This window comes from Electrophorus electricus, chromosome 7, assembly GCF_013358815.1.
Source record: "Electrophorus electricus isolate fEleEle1 chromosome 7, fEleEle1.pri, whole genome shotgun sequence".
In the NCBI taxonomy this organism is placed as follows: domain Eukaryota; kingdom Metazoa; phylum Chordata; class Actinopteri; order Gymnotiformes; family Gymnotidae; genus Electrophorus; species Electrophorus electricus.
Genome location: NC_049541.1, coordinates 13,246,507 through 13,260,882, shown reverse-complemented (window position 1 = coordinate 13,260,882; position 14,376 = coordinate 13,246,507). Strand labels below are relative to the sequence as shown.

The window sequence follows — 14,376 nt, the reverse complement described above, 5'->3', positions numbered from 1 at the left end:
ATATATTAGCCCCGAATGCTGTCCGTTATAAAAGGGGTGGGAGACCGGACGAAAGGGTTGAGAGTCTGCCGGTTGCGCTACTCTTTCAGGCGGCCTTGCTTCACTAAAGGCTGGCGGATAGACGCCTTGATTTTTTTTAGGTAATTGTTCGGCACGTCCTGCCGTGGCCTGAGTACGCACGTACAGGGGATTAGTTTAGTCTATCATCAGTCTGCGAGTGAGTGTCTGGTTGAGTATGCGAAATCAAACACCTCAAAATATGGTCCAAATTGAGCTCCTTAGGAAAAAAAACAACAACAACCCAAAGCTATGCAGCATGGACTTGTGGTCCTCTAGATAGGGTGATGTGAACCACTGTACAGCACAGTGTGGAGTAATTGACATGTGAGACTCATTGGACTGTGTGGAATAGGCGGGTTTTAACCATGCAGTGCGGACCAGTTTGGTGTGAGCCACAAATCTGTGCAACCCAATTAGCAGTGCAGCATGAGTTAAAGTGGGGGGAGACTAAAGGGGCAATCATCTTGATACTTACAGCCATGCACAAGGTGCTACCCCCAAAATAACATTGGTATGCATGCACTGAGTTTGTTGTGATTCTTTTTTAGTTAATGGAAACTCACAGAAAGATGTGTTTATTAGCAATAACAAGAGCTTGTCAAAGTAGACACTACAGTTGGTTAAGCCAATATAGTGTGGAAGTGAGATACCATTAGAATGGAGTCTGACCTTAGGATGGCATGCAGCAGTCAGTGATCTCGGTACTGGCAATGTGCACTTCTTTGTATTTTGATCCCCTGACCATGTGACCCATACAAATCAAATAGATGTGGAGGAGTGGCTATGTGACTGATGTATATGGGACTTGGATCTTGGATTCAGTGCTCCTGTGTGAATGCTGCTGGGGGATTTTGACATCTTGCCTTGCGTTTAAATGGGGTTCCTTATATTTTTATACATTTTATTGAAATTGTAATATTTCTATTTTGGGGAAACTGAGAAGGTAATTGTGCTGCTCCTGTGACACCAGTGCTGCCTTATTAGGCTAGTAGGCATAGTTACCCGCAGGGTGGTGTAATCAGTTACATCGGTTATACATCTGGGCCACAAATAGCATATATTTGAAGCAGACTGCTCCTTAAACATCAATAGAATGCAGAACATGGTGTGGCTGGTGTTCTGGGTCAAACTGCATGACATGGAATGTGACCGTGCTGGTGTGCAGATGTCTTAAAAACAACCCGAGTACATTAGACACCACTAAATAATAGGAATTACTTCATTGTTACCTATTGTGTTGGGTTAGCAAAATGACTCTGTCCTTTTTCTTAAACAAACCTGTTAGAAAGTGACTGCAGTGGAGCTGCCATTTTGGCTAGCTTTTTCCTGGTAGCTGCTGGTAAGACATTTAAAAAATAGTCTTTTGTTGCATTTAGTTGACTCAGTTAATTGTCTTTCAGATTCACACTTTAATCATTTCCAAAATGACTCCTGAAAGCAAACCAGACCTATCAACCATTTCCAACATGGTACTATGCAAATGTTTAACAATTGAGACGTTGTGACCTTTTAGTTAAAAAAAACAACACTTCCTTTGTTCAGGCTGTTGTGATCTAGTTCTGCATTGACATTACTTTCAGTGTTGCAGACTCACTGTTGCTCAGCTTTAATGACTCTACAGAGTTACACATTGTATTGAGGAGCCTAAAAGCACATTTTCCTCTTTCTTCAATCTCATCTGACCATTAAAACACACTTAGCATTAGCTGTGTGGGGGTTTCAGTCTGACACAACAGTGGCTCATGTATAGTGGAGGGATACCAGGTAGATCTGATATAGTAGACTAGGCTGAAAAATAGAGATGCTGCACCTATCGATTCAATAAAGGTCAACAGAAATTACAGTTTTACTGGGAAGAAACAATTATTACTGAGTACTGAAAAGGTATTCGTTTTGGCATAGAAACTTGGTGGAGTTTGTTTTTAATTATATGAATTTTGTAGCTAACTGCAAAAATAATTACATCAACCTGTTTAAGGGACAAACATGGACATACAAGATTGCAGACATTTCAAGTTGTACAATACATTTGGACATTATTTTATGACTAAGCTGTCCAAATTTGTATAGAAAATCCTTGGATTTCCAAGACAGTAATGTCAAACATTTGCAGGCAAGTACATCTTGCTACAATAAATATGCATGGGTTTACTATGAGAAACAAAGGACCACTAATGATTCTCAATGGAATCCCTGGTGAATCCTCAACCTAGAATGTGAGTCTAGGCTGACTGTTAGGGTGGATGGATAAACTGAATAGTTCTATCTGAGATAATTGAAGCATACAGCATACTTTTTTATTTTTTATGAAGGGGATGGGGTGGTGAGATCTTTCATTACATCCTATTATGTATGAACCAGAAACTGATGAAGAAAATGTTCTCTAAACAACAGTTAACTATGAAATGTAGGCTGTTGGAACTGTGACATAAATTACATAGACCCACAGGTAAGTTATTGTAAAGATGATCACATGACAGGGCTTTTCTTTTGTTGTTCTGACTGCTATTTCAGCACTGTTTCAAGTTTCAAGTTTCAAGTTTTGTTTATTCATCACATACATAGTCACACACAGTATAACTCGCAGTGAAATGGTTGAGAGTGCTCTGTCCAAACTGAGGAAAAGAAAACAGGTGCATAGAGAATTATAGATATTCTATATATGTGAAATATATATATATATATATACAAAGAGAAATGTATATATTCTATGTTTGTACAACATATATTAACAATGTATGTACAATATATGTATATTATGATTATATACACAATGTACAATGTATATGGTTGTGTATATATGTACACAATCTACAATTTACTGTGCTTAGCCAAATATGTATAGCCCTTGTGACAAAATATAAATTTCACTTCTGATGTAAAAAAAAAAGTGTGAATGTCCTACAATAAAAGTGACATTTAAAGCTGTGGTTTTTCTTATTAACCATCAGGATGAATGGACAGTTTTATCACTAAAATAGCTGCTCAGGGGAAAAGATCTCACTGACAGTTCTGGCTCTGCAATCAGCAACTACAAATTCAACAGTGGTGTTAACCAATCAGGAAACCTCTCTATAAGGAAGTCATCCCTGCGTGCCTAATATGGTATTTTACAGTGACTACACATCATGTGAGTGCATTCATCACTGTATATCTGTTTTGCTGTGTCAGATTTGGCTTTGGCCACTAATTCTGGCAGGCTTTGGCTCATTGATTGTCCTATTACAAGGAAATTAATACAAAGTGGGTGGTAGTTGAGTTGTTAAAAAATATACATCAAGTAATAAAGCAGCCAATTGGCTGTATGCAATGATAAAACCAATATAGGTTTCCCAATAGTGGGCATGGGATCATGTCAGTAGTTCAGGACTTTTTGTTATAAGATGCAGACACTAGCAACTTTCATCAGAACTATAAAATAACACTTTATGCTACCAGACTTGTAAAAATAGCCAGTATCAATTTAAGTAGAAAGCACAGTTGTTTTATTAAATAAATTGATCTGACCTACAGAAAACCAGTTACCTGTTAGTACAGTTTAACACATTCTATATGACTGCAGGGTTGCCCATTTAAACTGGTTTAAACATTACTGGCATTATGACAAAAAAAAGACTGCTCAAAAGTATCTACAGCCAGAGATTGCAGCTGTAGAGTTTGCAATATCGATATCTGTTTTATTTGTATATTGCACAAAGACCAACTTGCATTTCAAAATGACCTGATTTAACTTTAAAACTGCAAGTCTGAGGTTTGACCTAATTCAGAGCCAATCAGAAGCAGTTGCTCAGTTCTCATTTTTCAACAACCTTTTCAACACCACTTCAACCTCTATCCCAAATAAACCCTGCTGTAGAAACCACCAATCCATACATGCAACATACAACACAGGTCTTCACTTCATCAACCAAAGGGCGCAATATCCCTGCAGGACATTATATTCAATACACATCCATTCAAGCAGCTTGAAATTGCATTCTAAGCTGTGTAGGTACTAGACAACATTGTATCTAGATATGTCTCTCCTCTTTTACTACAAGCCAAACAGTGTGTATGTGTACAAAGAGACAGACAGATATAAATATATATATATATGGAGAGAGAGAGAGAGAGAGAGAGAGAGAGAGAGAGAGATAGATAGATAGATAGATAGATAGATAGATAGATAGATAGATAGAGAGAGAGAGAGAGAGAGAGAGAGAGAGAGAGAGAGAGAGAGAGAGAGAGAGGCTAGATGGAGGAGGGAGGGAGAGCAAGCCTTATGGGGCGGGTTATTTTCCCTCCTCTTGGCCAAACATATTAAAAGCTCATCTTTGACTCAGAGGGCTGCAAAGATTTAGGAGGAAACAGAACAGGTAGAGCAGAGCTTCGGTTTATAAACAGAACAGGTAGAGCAGAGCTACAGTTTGGAATAACAACCTTTGCTTGCCCTTAGTCTAAGCTTCGTGTAGCCCCAGTCTCCAGCTGCTCTGTCAAAACTCTTTTCTCTAACTTTATCACCAAACGGGCTTGGGCTCCTGAGCAGTTTCTTGACTCAATTCAGCTCTCACCCAGATTCAGTTTTTATCAGGATGAAGAAGGTGGTGTTTCTGCTGCTAGCTTTCTACAGCTCCAGAGTGCAAGGAGAAAGGATAGAGAAGATAGAGCAGTGCGGAGTCCACTGCTCTCAGGTACCTGAAATTCTACCATAAATTATATTCTCCTTTAGAAGTTCACTTCTTTATGCTAAATCTATTAGAGATTAATGCAGAGCACTAACAAGTTCAAGTCAAATTTGACTTGAATTTATTATTGCTAGGCTGGTAAATTATGTTCAGTATAAGTATGAGGTAGTGGTAGTCACAGTAGTAGTAAAAAAGTCTAAAAAGCTGAAGGCATGTAGGCATACGTTACGTTAAATCAGTGTTTATTGGAAATATGGTACAAAGATAGTAACAGAAGACTGTGGGTGGATAGGTATGTGCATGTGGATGTATGCATGGGTGTGTAGCATAGCTGTTACTCATTATGTAATCTAGGCTATATTTATCCCTCTGAACATTATTAATATTTGAACCTTTAATCATTAATTTGACAGAATGAGTTGACAACAAAATACAAATGCCTGCTTTTGAAAATGCCACAATACATATTCTACACACTTTAGAACTAGCAGTGTAACACAGCTCTATCTTAACCCTTATATGATATTTAGTGTATTCCAGTGACTTTGGCATGCACATTAATATGGACTTCATGCAAGACCATTTTACTAATGGGGTAAAATGGTTTACCACTTACAACACTGTCATTAGAAATGATTACAAAATGTTTTACAGTGTAAAAAAGAAATCTAAGGCAATGTCAATTGAGCGTGAAGTCAAAACTTCCTCCCCTGTGCTTTTACAACTTACTGTACTTATCCAATGATACATCCTAAGGAAAACACAATGGGTGACATTTCCTATTCCTGTTTCGATTCTGTTTTTTCACCAGAACACTGTGAACAGATATTACAGTAATTATGGACTTATATAATTACAAGGCTTATCCAATTTCTAGTCTTCCCAAGGAAGCATTACTTGTTGTAATAGACATAAAAAGGTATAGTGAGGACGTTATCGATATGGATGTCTGCACATATAGCCGCAATTGCACTTGAATTCGGTGTGGAACCAGGATGTAGCGCTGCACAAAGCACACTGGGAAAACCCCTTTTGTCTCTGAGCTTCCTGCTGCTTGGCTGCATGCCAGACCCATCCATTATGGTGACATCAATGGCTAGTGACTCTTACTGCATGACGTGATGTGTGTGATATGTTCCTGCGGTGTGCGTCATGATAAAGCAGAAGTGCTGAGCTGTACTATTGGGTGTCTCTCTTTACAGGGACTTCGCTGCAAAGCCAAATCTCATGGTGAGTAGTGATTTTGTTTTTTTTAAATCTTCTACTAGTGGGTGTGTGGGACTGGTTATGTGGGTGATTGCCGCTCTTATCTCATAACTATGTAATCTTTACAGGAAGCCAGAAGCTTCCCTCAACATTTATTAGTTAGTGTACTGTCAAAGGTTGGAACAGAACTGATTTAAAAAAATATTTCATACCTCACTCCTCCTGTGTCAGTCATTCTTAATTGCATTCTAGCTCTTTCCAAACCCTATTCTGTTCCACTTAACTAAAAACTGACAACCTAAAACAGAATGCACACTGATTAGAGACCAGAGGATTACCCAAATCCCCCATGCATTTGGTCAGAATGAGACCTGACCTGGGCCTTTTGGGCTTTTTGCTTTCCCAGTGTCATTTGGGTTCTGCAAGAAACCCCCAGACAGCATGAGCAGTGACGTTTTCACCAACACCAGTGTTTCTACGGTGATGAGGTGTGACTCGAGCCAGCGGTGTTCTGTCCATCTCAGAGTCAGCACTGTTCTGCAGATCAGTGGTACATAGCTCCTGTCTCATTCACACACCCGTCCTATCATAAGCAAAATGACCAGGGTTAAACCACCTCCTGCAGACTTGAATATGGGAGTTACATTAGTTTGACATTAGTTTTAGCAGTTAATTCAAAACCGATTATGTAGGGGTTCATGTAGAACTAGTCAGTTAGAGGTTGAAACCCTATAAAGGTGGCAACCCAAGCACTTTTTCTCTCTGCATTAGTACACTGGTCCAACTCAGTGAGCAGAGTTTCTGTAGCATTTATTTTTCAAACTTACACAAAAAGCTATACTGCTAATAAATTCCATATCACATCGCATATTTCACGTCTGCTGCTACTGGCCTTGTTGACGTGTGTGTGACTGCAGGTCTGTTCCTCTCCTCCAGAACACATCCATGGGATCTACTTTTGCACGTTTGCAGCAGGGCTGATGGAGCGTTGCAGGATTGTGAACTTCCCCAAAACACAGCGAGCAAAACTGGTGGACAAGCAGGTATTACTGCGCAGGCTGTGTTGCCAACAATATACATTAAACTTTCATTCATTCATAGCACATATTTCCATAGATTAGTTATGTCAAGGGAGCATAGCAGTAAACTCTTGCATGCAAGTACAAGTGCACTCTACTCCTGTGCCATAGACAGATGAGGCAAAGAACAACCGTGTTTCTTAAAAACAACTGTGTTTATCAGAACTTTGCTTATATATGTCACTCAAACTAACAGTCGATGACGTTTGTCCAATTACATACAGAAGGTGAATATTCAGGATGACTGCCTGGAAGTTGGCGTAGGGCAAGATATGCATATAACTCTCAAAACCTGGCCATGGTTTTGTGACATGGATGTTTTCAGATTACACCATGCTCCAGGTATGGAAGAGAGGGGGAGGGGAGGAGGTTCCAGTATCATTTACTTTTTGCTAAGTAAAAAAATCACTTTCTGAGTGATACAGACTTGTATGTATTAGAAATGTGCAAGCTTGAACCAGTTTAAAGGTAGATTTATCTGCTGACATAGATCAGAAAATCTATTTGAATGGGTCCATTTTGACTTGTACTTTTTATTTCTTACTTATGTCAGATTGCAGCAACATGGACATACGAAGAAGTGTTACTGAATGCATCAGTAAGTTTAGACTATAACACTTCCAAGAAACCATCCTCTCTATGCTCATACAAAAACTTATTTGTACAGTAACTTCAGTATTGTAAAGAGTGCATGACATTTAATATTTCCTGTCTTGAAAGCGGGGAGGATTCACTATGAGGTGGATGTGGAAAGGAAGGAGCTGGCCGTAAGTGTGTCAGAGATGCTGGAGGACAGAGACTATCACCTAAGGCTATGTCACAAGGGCTTCCTCTGCACAGGCACTGGGGAACATGTGCTGGTGAGTCATTCTAACTACTGTCCTTCTGGGAAGTGGCAAGAGTCATGTTCCACCTAATATCAGTCAGCCAGGATTCTCGGTTTTGATCAGAACTTAGTGAGCCGAATAAAGCAGAGACTTCCACATGCTGAACATTTACATAATTTACATTTACATGAACAGATCTGGAGGAAGTGTCCAGTGATTGGCTTTGAAACTTCATGATGTATGCTGCCATGTTTTAAGCAGAAAGTGGCAGCGCATTAGGTTCTGCTACACTAACATACCCGTAGGGAAGTAGAACAAGGGAAACATATCACTTATAACACCAGGCCTTACAGCTGCAAGACATGCACATGGGTAGGGGCCATAGGTAGTAGTGTATCCCTACAAAACACCCTACAAAACCAGGTCATCAAACCTGTTTACAATATACAATCTTGGCCAGGAAAACTAGTACAGAAAATCATGTGACTTTCCAAAAATAGAGTTGTGCAAAATTCCAAGTTGGGTTTCTTCTTGCAGTTAAAAAAGGAGAATCCACTGAAGAATGCTACCTTGAAGTATTCCAGACCTGTGCCGTGCTTGTGTATTGAGGTAACCGGAAACAGAATGTCAGTCTGATACATTAACAACAATAGGAGAGGTATCTGAGTAGCATTTGCTATGTGGTGGTGTTTTGTTCTAGGGCTGGTCAGTAATGACAGATGCGCCGCGAGTGCAGGTGTGCCCTTTCAAACATCGTAAGTACACTTGGAGTTAAGGCACATGTAAGCAGCACAGACAGAGGCATCAGCTTTCTTGCCGGTGAGCTGGGGCGACTCTAACCCTGTCATTCCTCAGGGGTTGAGGAGCTGTGGTCGGGCATAGCCTTTGACCCTGTGACAGGGACACTGTCATGGGAAGCAGCATGCCACATCAATGCTGTCGTGAGTCTGTGCGAACTACACGATGGGGGCATGTGCGAAGACCTCGCCCATTCTCATCAGACCTACGTCAAAGGAAAAGTAAGCCTGTCACTGAAACTAAAGAAAAACCAAACACAAGAAAGAAAGGAAAGATGAAGGATTAAGAGTACAGAGACGTTTAATTTGTTCCTAACCACACAACCTTTTTCAGGTGACATATTCAGCAGTGGATCCTCACCCACGACTTTGTATGAAGGTAAATGTTACCTTTTCATTTGCTTCCCTTTCATCAACCGCACTCTGGCTTTTTATGATTAAAGGGCAGCGCTAACATTACCATGTAGGTACAGTACTGCATCAGGCTCACCACACTGCACGCTGGGTTGAATCATGTGAATAACACTATCACCCATTTTTCAGACTGTGTGACCTTATTTGTGTTTCAACCTTAGTTCAAGACAGAGGCTGGGGTGTGGGTTAAGTGCCCATTTTCGGAGGGGGATTTCCCAGGTAATTACTCTCCCTTTATTAATACAAATTTACTGCTGCAACTCCCTGTTTACTGAAGTTACTTGAGCCATACAGTGACTGATTTTTTTAATGCATATATATATATATCTTTTTTTTTACATGTATTTATAGAAGTTGAGTAAATAAATTGGATGCATAATGCTGTTCAGGTGTAGTTTATGCCTGACAATAGAGGATAATATGATAATGTAATATAAAGTGATACTTTGCAACCTTCCTACATAGCACAATACACTAGGGAAGAGCTAACCACTAGGTTAATGTATAAACTCTGTAGTGTAAGTAAACAGACATTTATATGACCTTTTTAAAACTTCCCTTTGCATATGTGTCTTTTAGTCTGGTACCTGGAAGTGAAAGAAAGTCAGCCACAGCTGCTTGTGACATCACGGGTCAGGGCAAGTCTCTCTGTGAGCACATGTTCCAGGACTGGGTCTGATATGTGTGAAAACACACACACCTCCTTAGTTGATGTGGTAAGTCAGAGTTATGGACCTGTAAAAGGAACTCTCCAGCCAATATCCAGTCAAATAATGAGACATTTCTGATATATGTAGAGATTTATCTCCATTATGGTGATTAGCTATACTTGTCACATCATCATCGTCTTAAAGCTCATAGTATGAAAGCTTTGTAAAGATTAGCACTGTCTAAACAAAACATAACTGAGTAACTGACTATGCACCAAAGGCAACAAACTGTCAGAATTACACACGTTAATGATTCTCACGACAGATAGATAAATAGAAAGATATCTAGATAGATGTAGAGGGGGAAATAATAAATGAAACTAGTAATAACAAAAGATATAGTGAAGGCCTATCAGACATAGTGTGAATACAAATTGCAACAACCAAAAATGGCATTTTCAATATTTGTACATTCCACTGTGGTAAAAACATGATCCACCATGCTAAAAGATTTTTTTTTAAATCGCTTTGTTGTAAGTGGTAAGCTTTACTTGGTAAGCTTTAAGAGTTGGCCAGATGCCAAACCACCTCAACTAACTCTTCTCAACATAGAGGAGCAGTGCTTCTACTCTGAGCTCCTCTGGGACATGCAAGCTCCTCACCCTGTCACCGAGCAGAAGCACTACTACCCAGCAGAGAAAGCTCATATCAAGCGCCTCTGACTGCAATCTTCTTCTTTCGCTCATTGCCCAAGAAACTAGCTTTTTTAAATCTACAGTGACGGCATTATTTTTGATTAATCTACAATTGAATTCTTAATAATAAAATGAATGAATTATTAAATTACATTTAAATAATGACAACATGCATGGAAGCATGCTGAAACTTTCAAAAAAAGCACTGTTGTACATTTGAAAAGAAGCCACATTATTTAATTGCCCATTTTAAAATTGCACTGAATTTCCCAGCAGTACAAGATAAGAAGGAATGAGTCATCTGGCACAACTATATAATTCAGGAGTCCAAGAGTCCTTTCATAACATGCCTTTGAATATCTGCATCTTAAATGTGTTGTTCTCCAAAATATTGACTTGATTATCTTGCTGCATATTTCACAAATGTCGACATTCATCAAACCATCCACAGAACACTTGTTAGAAATGTCTGAAATTGTTCAGCATATTCACTGCAAAAATTTCAGCAACAAATTAAATGAATTTTGTGATTTATTAGGGTTCATTTGCCTAATGCAGCCTTCGGCAATATAGCCAAAGCCAAGGCCAGAGCCACAATAATTAATAATACTGGAGGGGGAAGGTTCAAGATTTAAGACATGGTAGACCTCAGCTCAGCATGTTTCTACTGCTTTAACAGGAGAAATTTAAGCCTGTGCAACCCAATCTGACCATGGATCTCTGCCAGCCTGGATACTGCATCAAGGTAAGAGAGATGAATTGGAGGCTGAGTGCTCATGTGACCAACTTCAGTATCCACAAGAAAATCTTCTTAAATGACAGTGCTAATTAAATCCTCTACTTACTCAGGCAAAGAGGGCAGATACGGAATATGGAATCACCATTCTCTACTGCCAGCTCCCATGTTGTAAGTTTTTATCCAGTTTACTCATTGCGGGACTTTTTATTCTTTAAGAGGAATATGAATACCTGAGAAAATTGCAATCAACGTACAAAGTTTATCAGTTCCTGTCATACAAGATATTATCTGTCAGTTCTAAGGTGGGTCATTTCTGCATTTTGGAATGTTTGTGCTCCCTGCAAGCCCCAACATGCCTAACAGCACCCTTTGTGACTGTATATGTGACGTCACCTTAAGACATGCCCGAGCTCTAACAAAAGTAGAAATCCTGAGGCAAACATGTTTTCCACATGTGAAAAATAAAGCTGTGGGAAGATCTGATGGCGACAGTTGTCTTCACATAATGGTCGCCTTCTCTCTCCACAGCCCTACCTTTCGAATATGCTGGCGCGAGCACTGGATGGCTCGAATGCGTGGTGCCATTGGCGGCGATCCTGGCTATGGCTATCGTCATGGCTACTCTTGTCATGGCCATTGCGATGACTGGTAAGCTGTTTTGCATGGCTGTGCTCATGTGACATAGCAATGCAAAAATCTTGCACTCATGCAGAGTAGGGAAAAAACATCATTCCCAGACGTGTGAATATCTGAATGCATTAATTCATCAGCATATTAGTAGCCCATGCCTTCATAGCAGGCTAGTCTGTTTTTTTTTTTTTTTGTTGTTTACTCTTTTGTATATGATCAGTGTGATTTGTCGCGTCCCGTCACACGCAGACAGACCAGTTGTAATGCTTCTGACTTGCCAGACATGCCTATGCATAACATACAAGGTAGAAAAAAAGGAACGCAATGAACAACATGTCTGTAATTTGCGCTGATGCCCATGTTCAATTTCAAGTTTACCAGTTCAAATCGGTGAGCAAGGCTCTGGATAATGTCAGCTTGCCAGGAGTTCACACAGGTAAGAAAAATATGTTTTTACTTCTAAGTACCTATTTTCATTTTAACTGTATTCAGCATAAGCAGATCATTTGGAAAACCTAAAACATAATAAGATTTAGCAAACACTAAGAAGCACAAGTACAGTAAGGCACAAAAATCTGATTCACTACCCAAATACTTTTTTTACTTAATTATTTATCAATGAATACAATGAATACAGATCCCATCTGTAGTCCTCTCCACCACCCAAACTGAGCTAATTAGAAACCCATGTTACTAGTTGCTTTCATGTTATTTAACAAGAACAGGGCATTATTGGCCTTAATGTTTATTTGTGCAAAACACAACCAATAACAAAGCATATTTAAGGACCTGCAAACCACTCAGTTTGCAAACAATATGTAATTCCTTGACCAATATTGTTCCCAATACATTTCAGGCTCATGTTCTCCAATGACTGGGAAGTCAAGCTTAGAAACTGAGCTTGCGTGCAAAGCCTGTCTTCATGTGCCATGCCACTCAGGAAGCCCACAGTTAAGACATGGTGACAAGTCAAATCTACTGGAAGGCTTTACAGAGCACTTTGAAGTGTAGCTCTGGAGTTTGCCAAAGACGGTATATACTTAGTTGTATTCTTTTTTTAAATTCTTTATTTATGCATTGCTGGAGTGTTTCATGAAAATCCTTTATTGTGCTGTCATCCTCCTTTTTTAAAAGACCATTGCACACATTTCTCATTTCATGTTGAGGTGTAGAATACATTTATTTATATGATATATGTCCTGTATGTTTTGAGAGATGCCTATTGTTTATGCCTGTTCCTGTTGAAATTTAATGACTGCAGCTCATTTATGAATATCCAGTGATACTGGACATTCTGTTTGAAAAAATTCTAAATAAATATTGATATTTTGTGTGTCATCCCATTTTAAGCTTCCTGAGATAAAATAAAAATGTGCTTTTTGGCAAATCACGTTCCCTAAGAGTTACCAGGTGTTCTGTGGCAGTTAGAAACTTAAATGTGACAGTCATTCCATGGGAGATCTTAGCTTTGAACCTGAGATACCTGCTTTGGCTTTAAGACAGAATCTTTCATCCTTCCTGAGCAATTATGTATAACACACAACATAGTGTTATGTTGATACATGTAAGTCACCAGATAAGACTACAGGATTCTACTCCCTTCAGCCGAATATAGAGCGAAAGATAACAGAAGGAAATGAGGGGTGCTTAGCAACCACTTTAAAAGTGAAAAGCTCAGACATTCAGTTTCCTGAAATTTGCAGTATACCTGAAAGGCTGTGTTTCCATCAGTCCAATGCCACTTCCCAGAATCACAAGCTGCATGCTGTATAATAGAAGTGACTTAATCAATATTTGTTCTGAGATACAGTAAGGTGAGTAATTATAATTGATTGTACCTGCATCTCGTTGATGGTACTCTTTAAGTAGGCTACTAGATGCAGAGCGAGTAAGAGCAAGCAAGTATTAACAAGAGCAAGAGTCCTGCTGTGGAAAGATGCAGTGCGGAAAAGGGAAATTAGAATAGAGGATGTTTAGGGAAATGTTTCCCTATGACTTTGCTTCCTGGGGTCATCTTCTCTTTCTTATTTGAAAAATAAAAGAGCTCTGTGTCTGAACTCTGTCTCACAGCAACAAACTAATCTTCAAAAATATCCTTTTGGTCTTTTTGGACATGGGCTATTCAAGGGAAAGCAGTTCATGCCACTGTCGTTTCTAGTTTTTCTTTCTGCATGGTGCTATGTACTACTGGCATATCCAAGAACTTTCTATAACTTGCTTTCTACCACCACAGGTGAGTACTTTTTTTTAACTGCTCAATTTTTGACACTTAGTAAACCACAATAAAACAATCTTAAAAGTTCTCTTTGCATGACAACCCACATGAAGCCACGTGCTCACTATGTCATGAGAAATGCCTGTAATCTTTGAGAGGCCCTCAAAAAATGGCTGCCTCAGTAATTCCTTTTCTTTTACTGGGAACACAGCAGAGTGATTTCTTTACTTTATTAGAAACTTTCCATTCAGACTATCTTGGGTGACCTTTCACGTTCACACAGTCAATCGAGATAATGTACCTTGGGAAGACTTCACAGTGGAACAGTGATTCTGTGAAGAGATGAAAGGTGGGACCATGATCAGATCAGGTAGGGCTAATCTGACTGGCTCCAATGACA

At 39.3% G+C, this 14,376-nt stretch overlaps 1 protein-coding gene across 1 annotated transcript; it reads left to right on the top strand.

Annotated features, from left to right (window-relative positions):
* The first annotated feature begins 4,470 nt into the window (after positions 1-4,470).
* Positions 4,471-13,085, top strand: il17rel (interleukin 17 receptor E-like). Its single transcript, XM_035528598.1, has 18 exons — positions 4,471-4,730; positions 5,927-5,954; positions 6,337-6,480; positions 6,867-6,973; positions 7,234-7,351; positions 7,563-7,607; positions 7,730-7,869; positions 8,374-8,445; positions 8,537-8,591; positions 8,692-8,855; positions 8,968-9,012; positions 9,209-9,266; positions 9,627-9,763; positions 11,072-11,137; positions 11,242-11,299; positions 11,660-11,779; positions 12,135-12,197; positions 12,618-13,085. The coding sequence occupies exons 1-18, from the start codon at positions 4,632-4,634 to the stop codon at positions 12,770-12,772; spliced, it is 1,674 nt and encodes a 557-aa protein (XP_035384491.1). The 5' UTR covers positions 4,471-4,631; the 3' UTR covers positions 12,773-13,085.
* Positions 13,086-14,376: the final 1,291 nt, after the last annotated feature.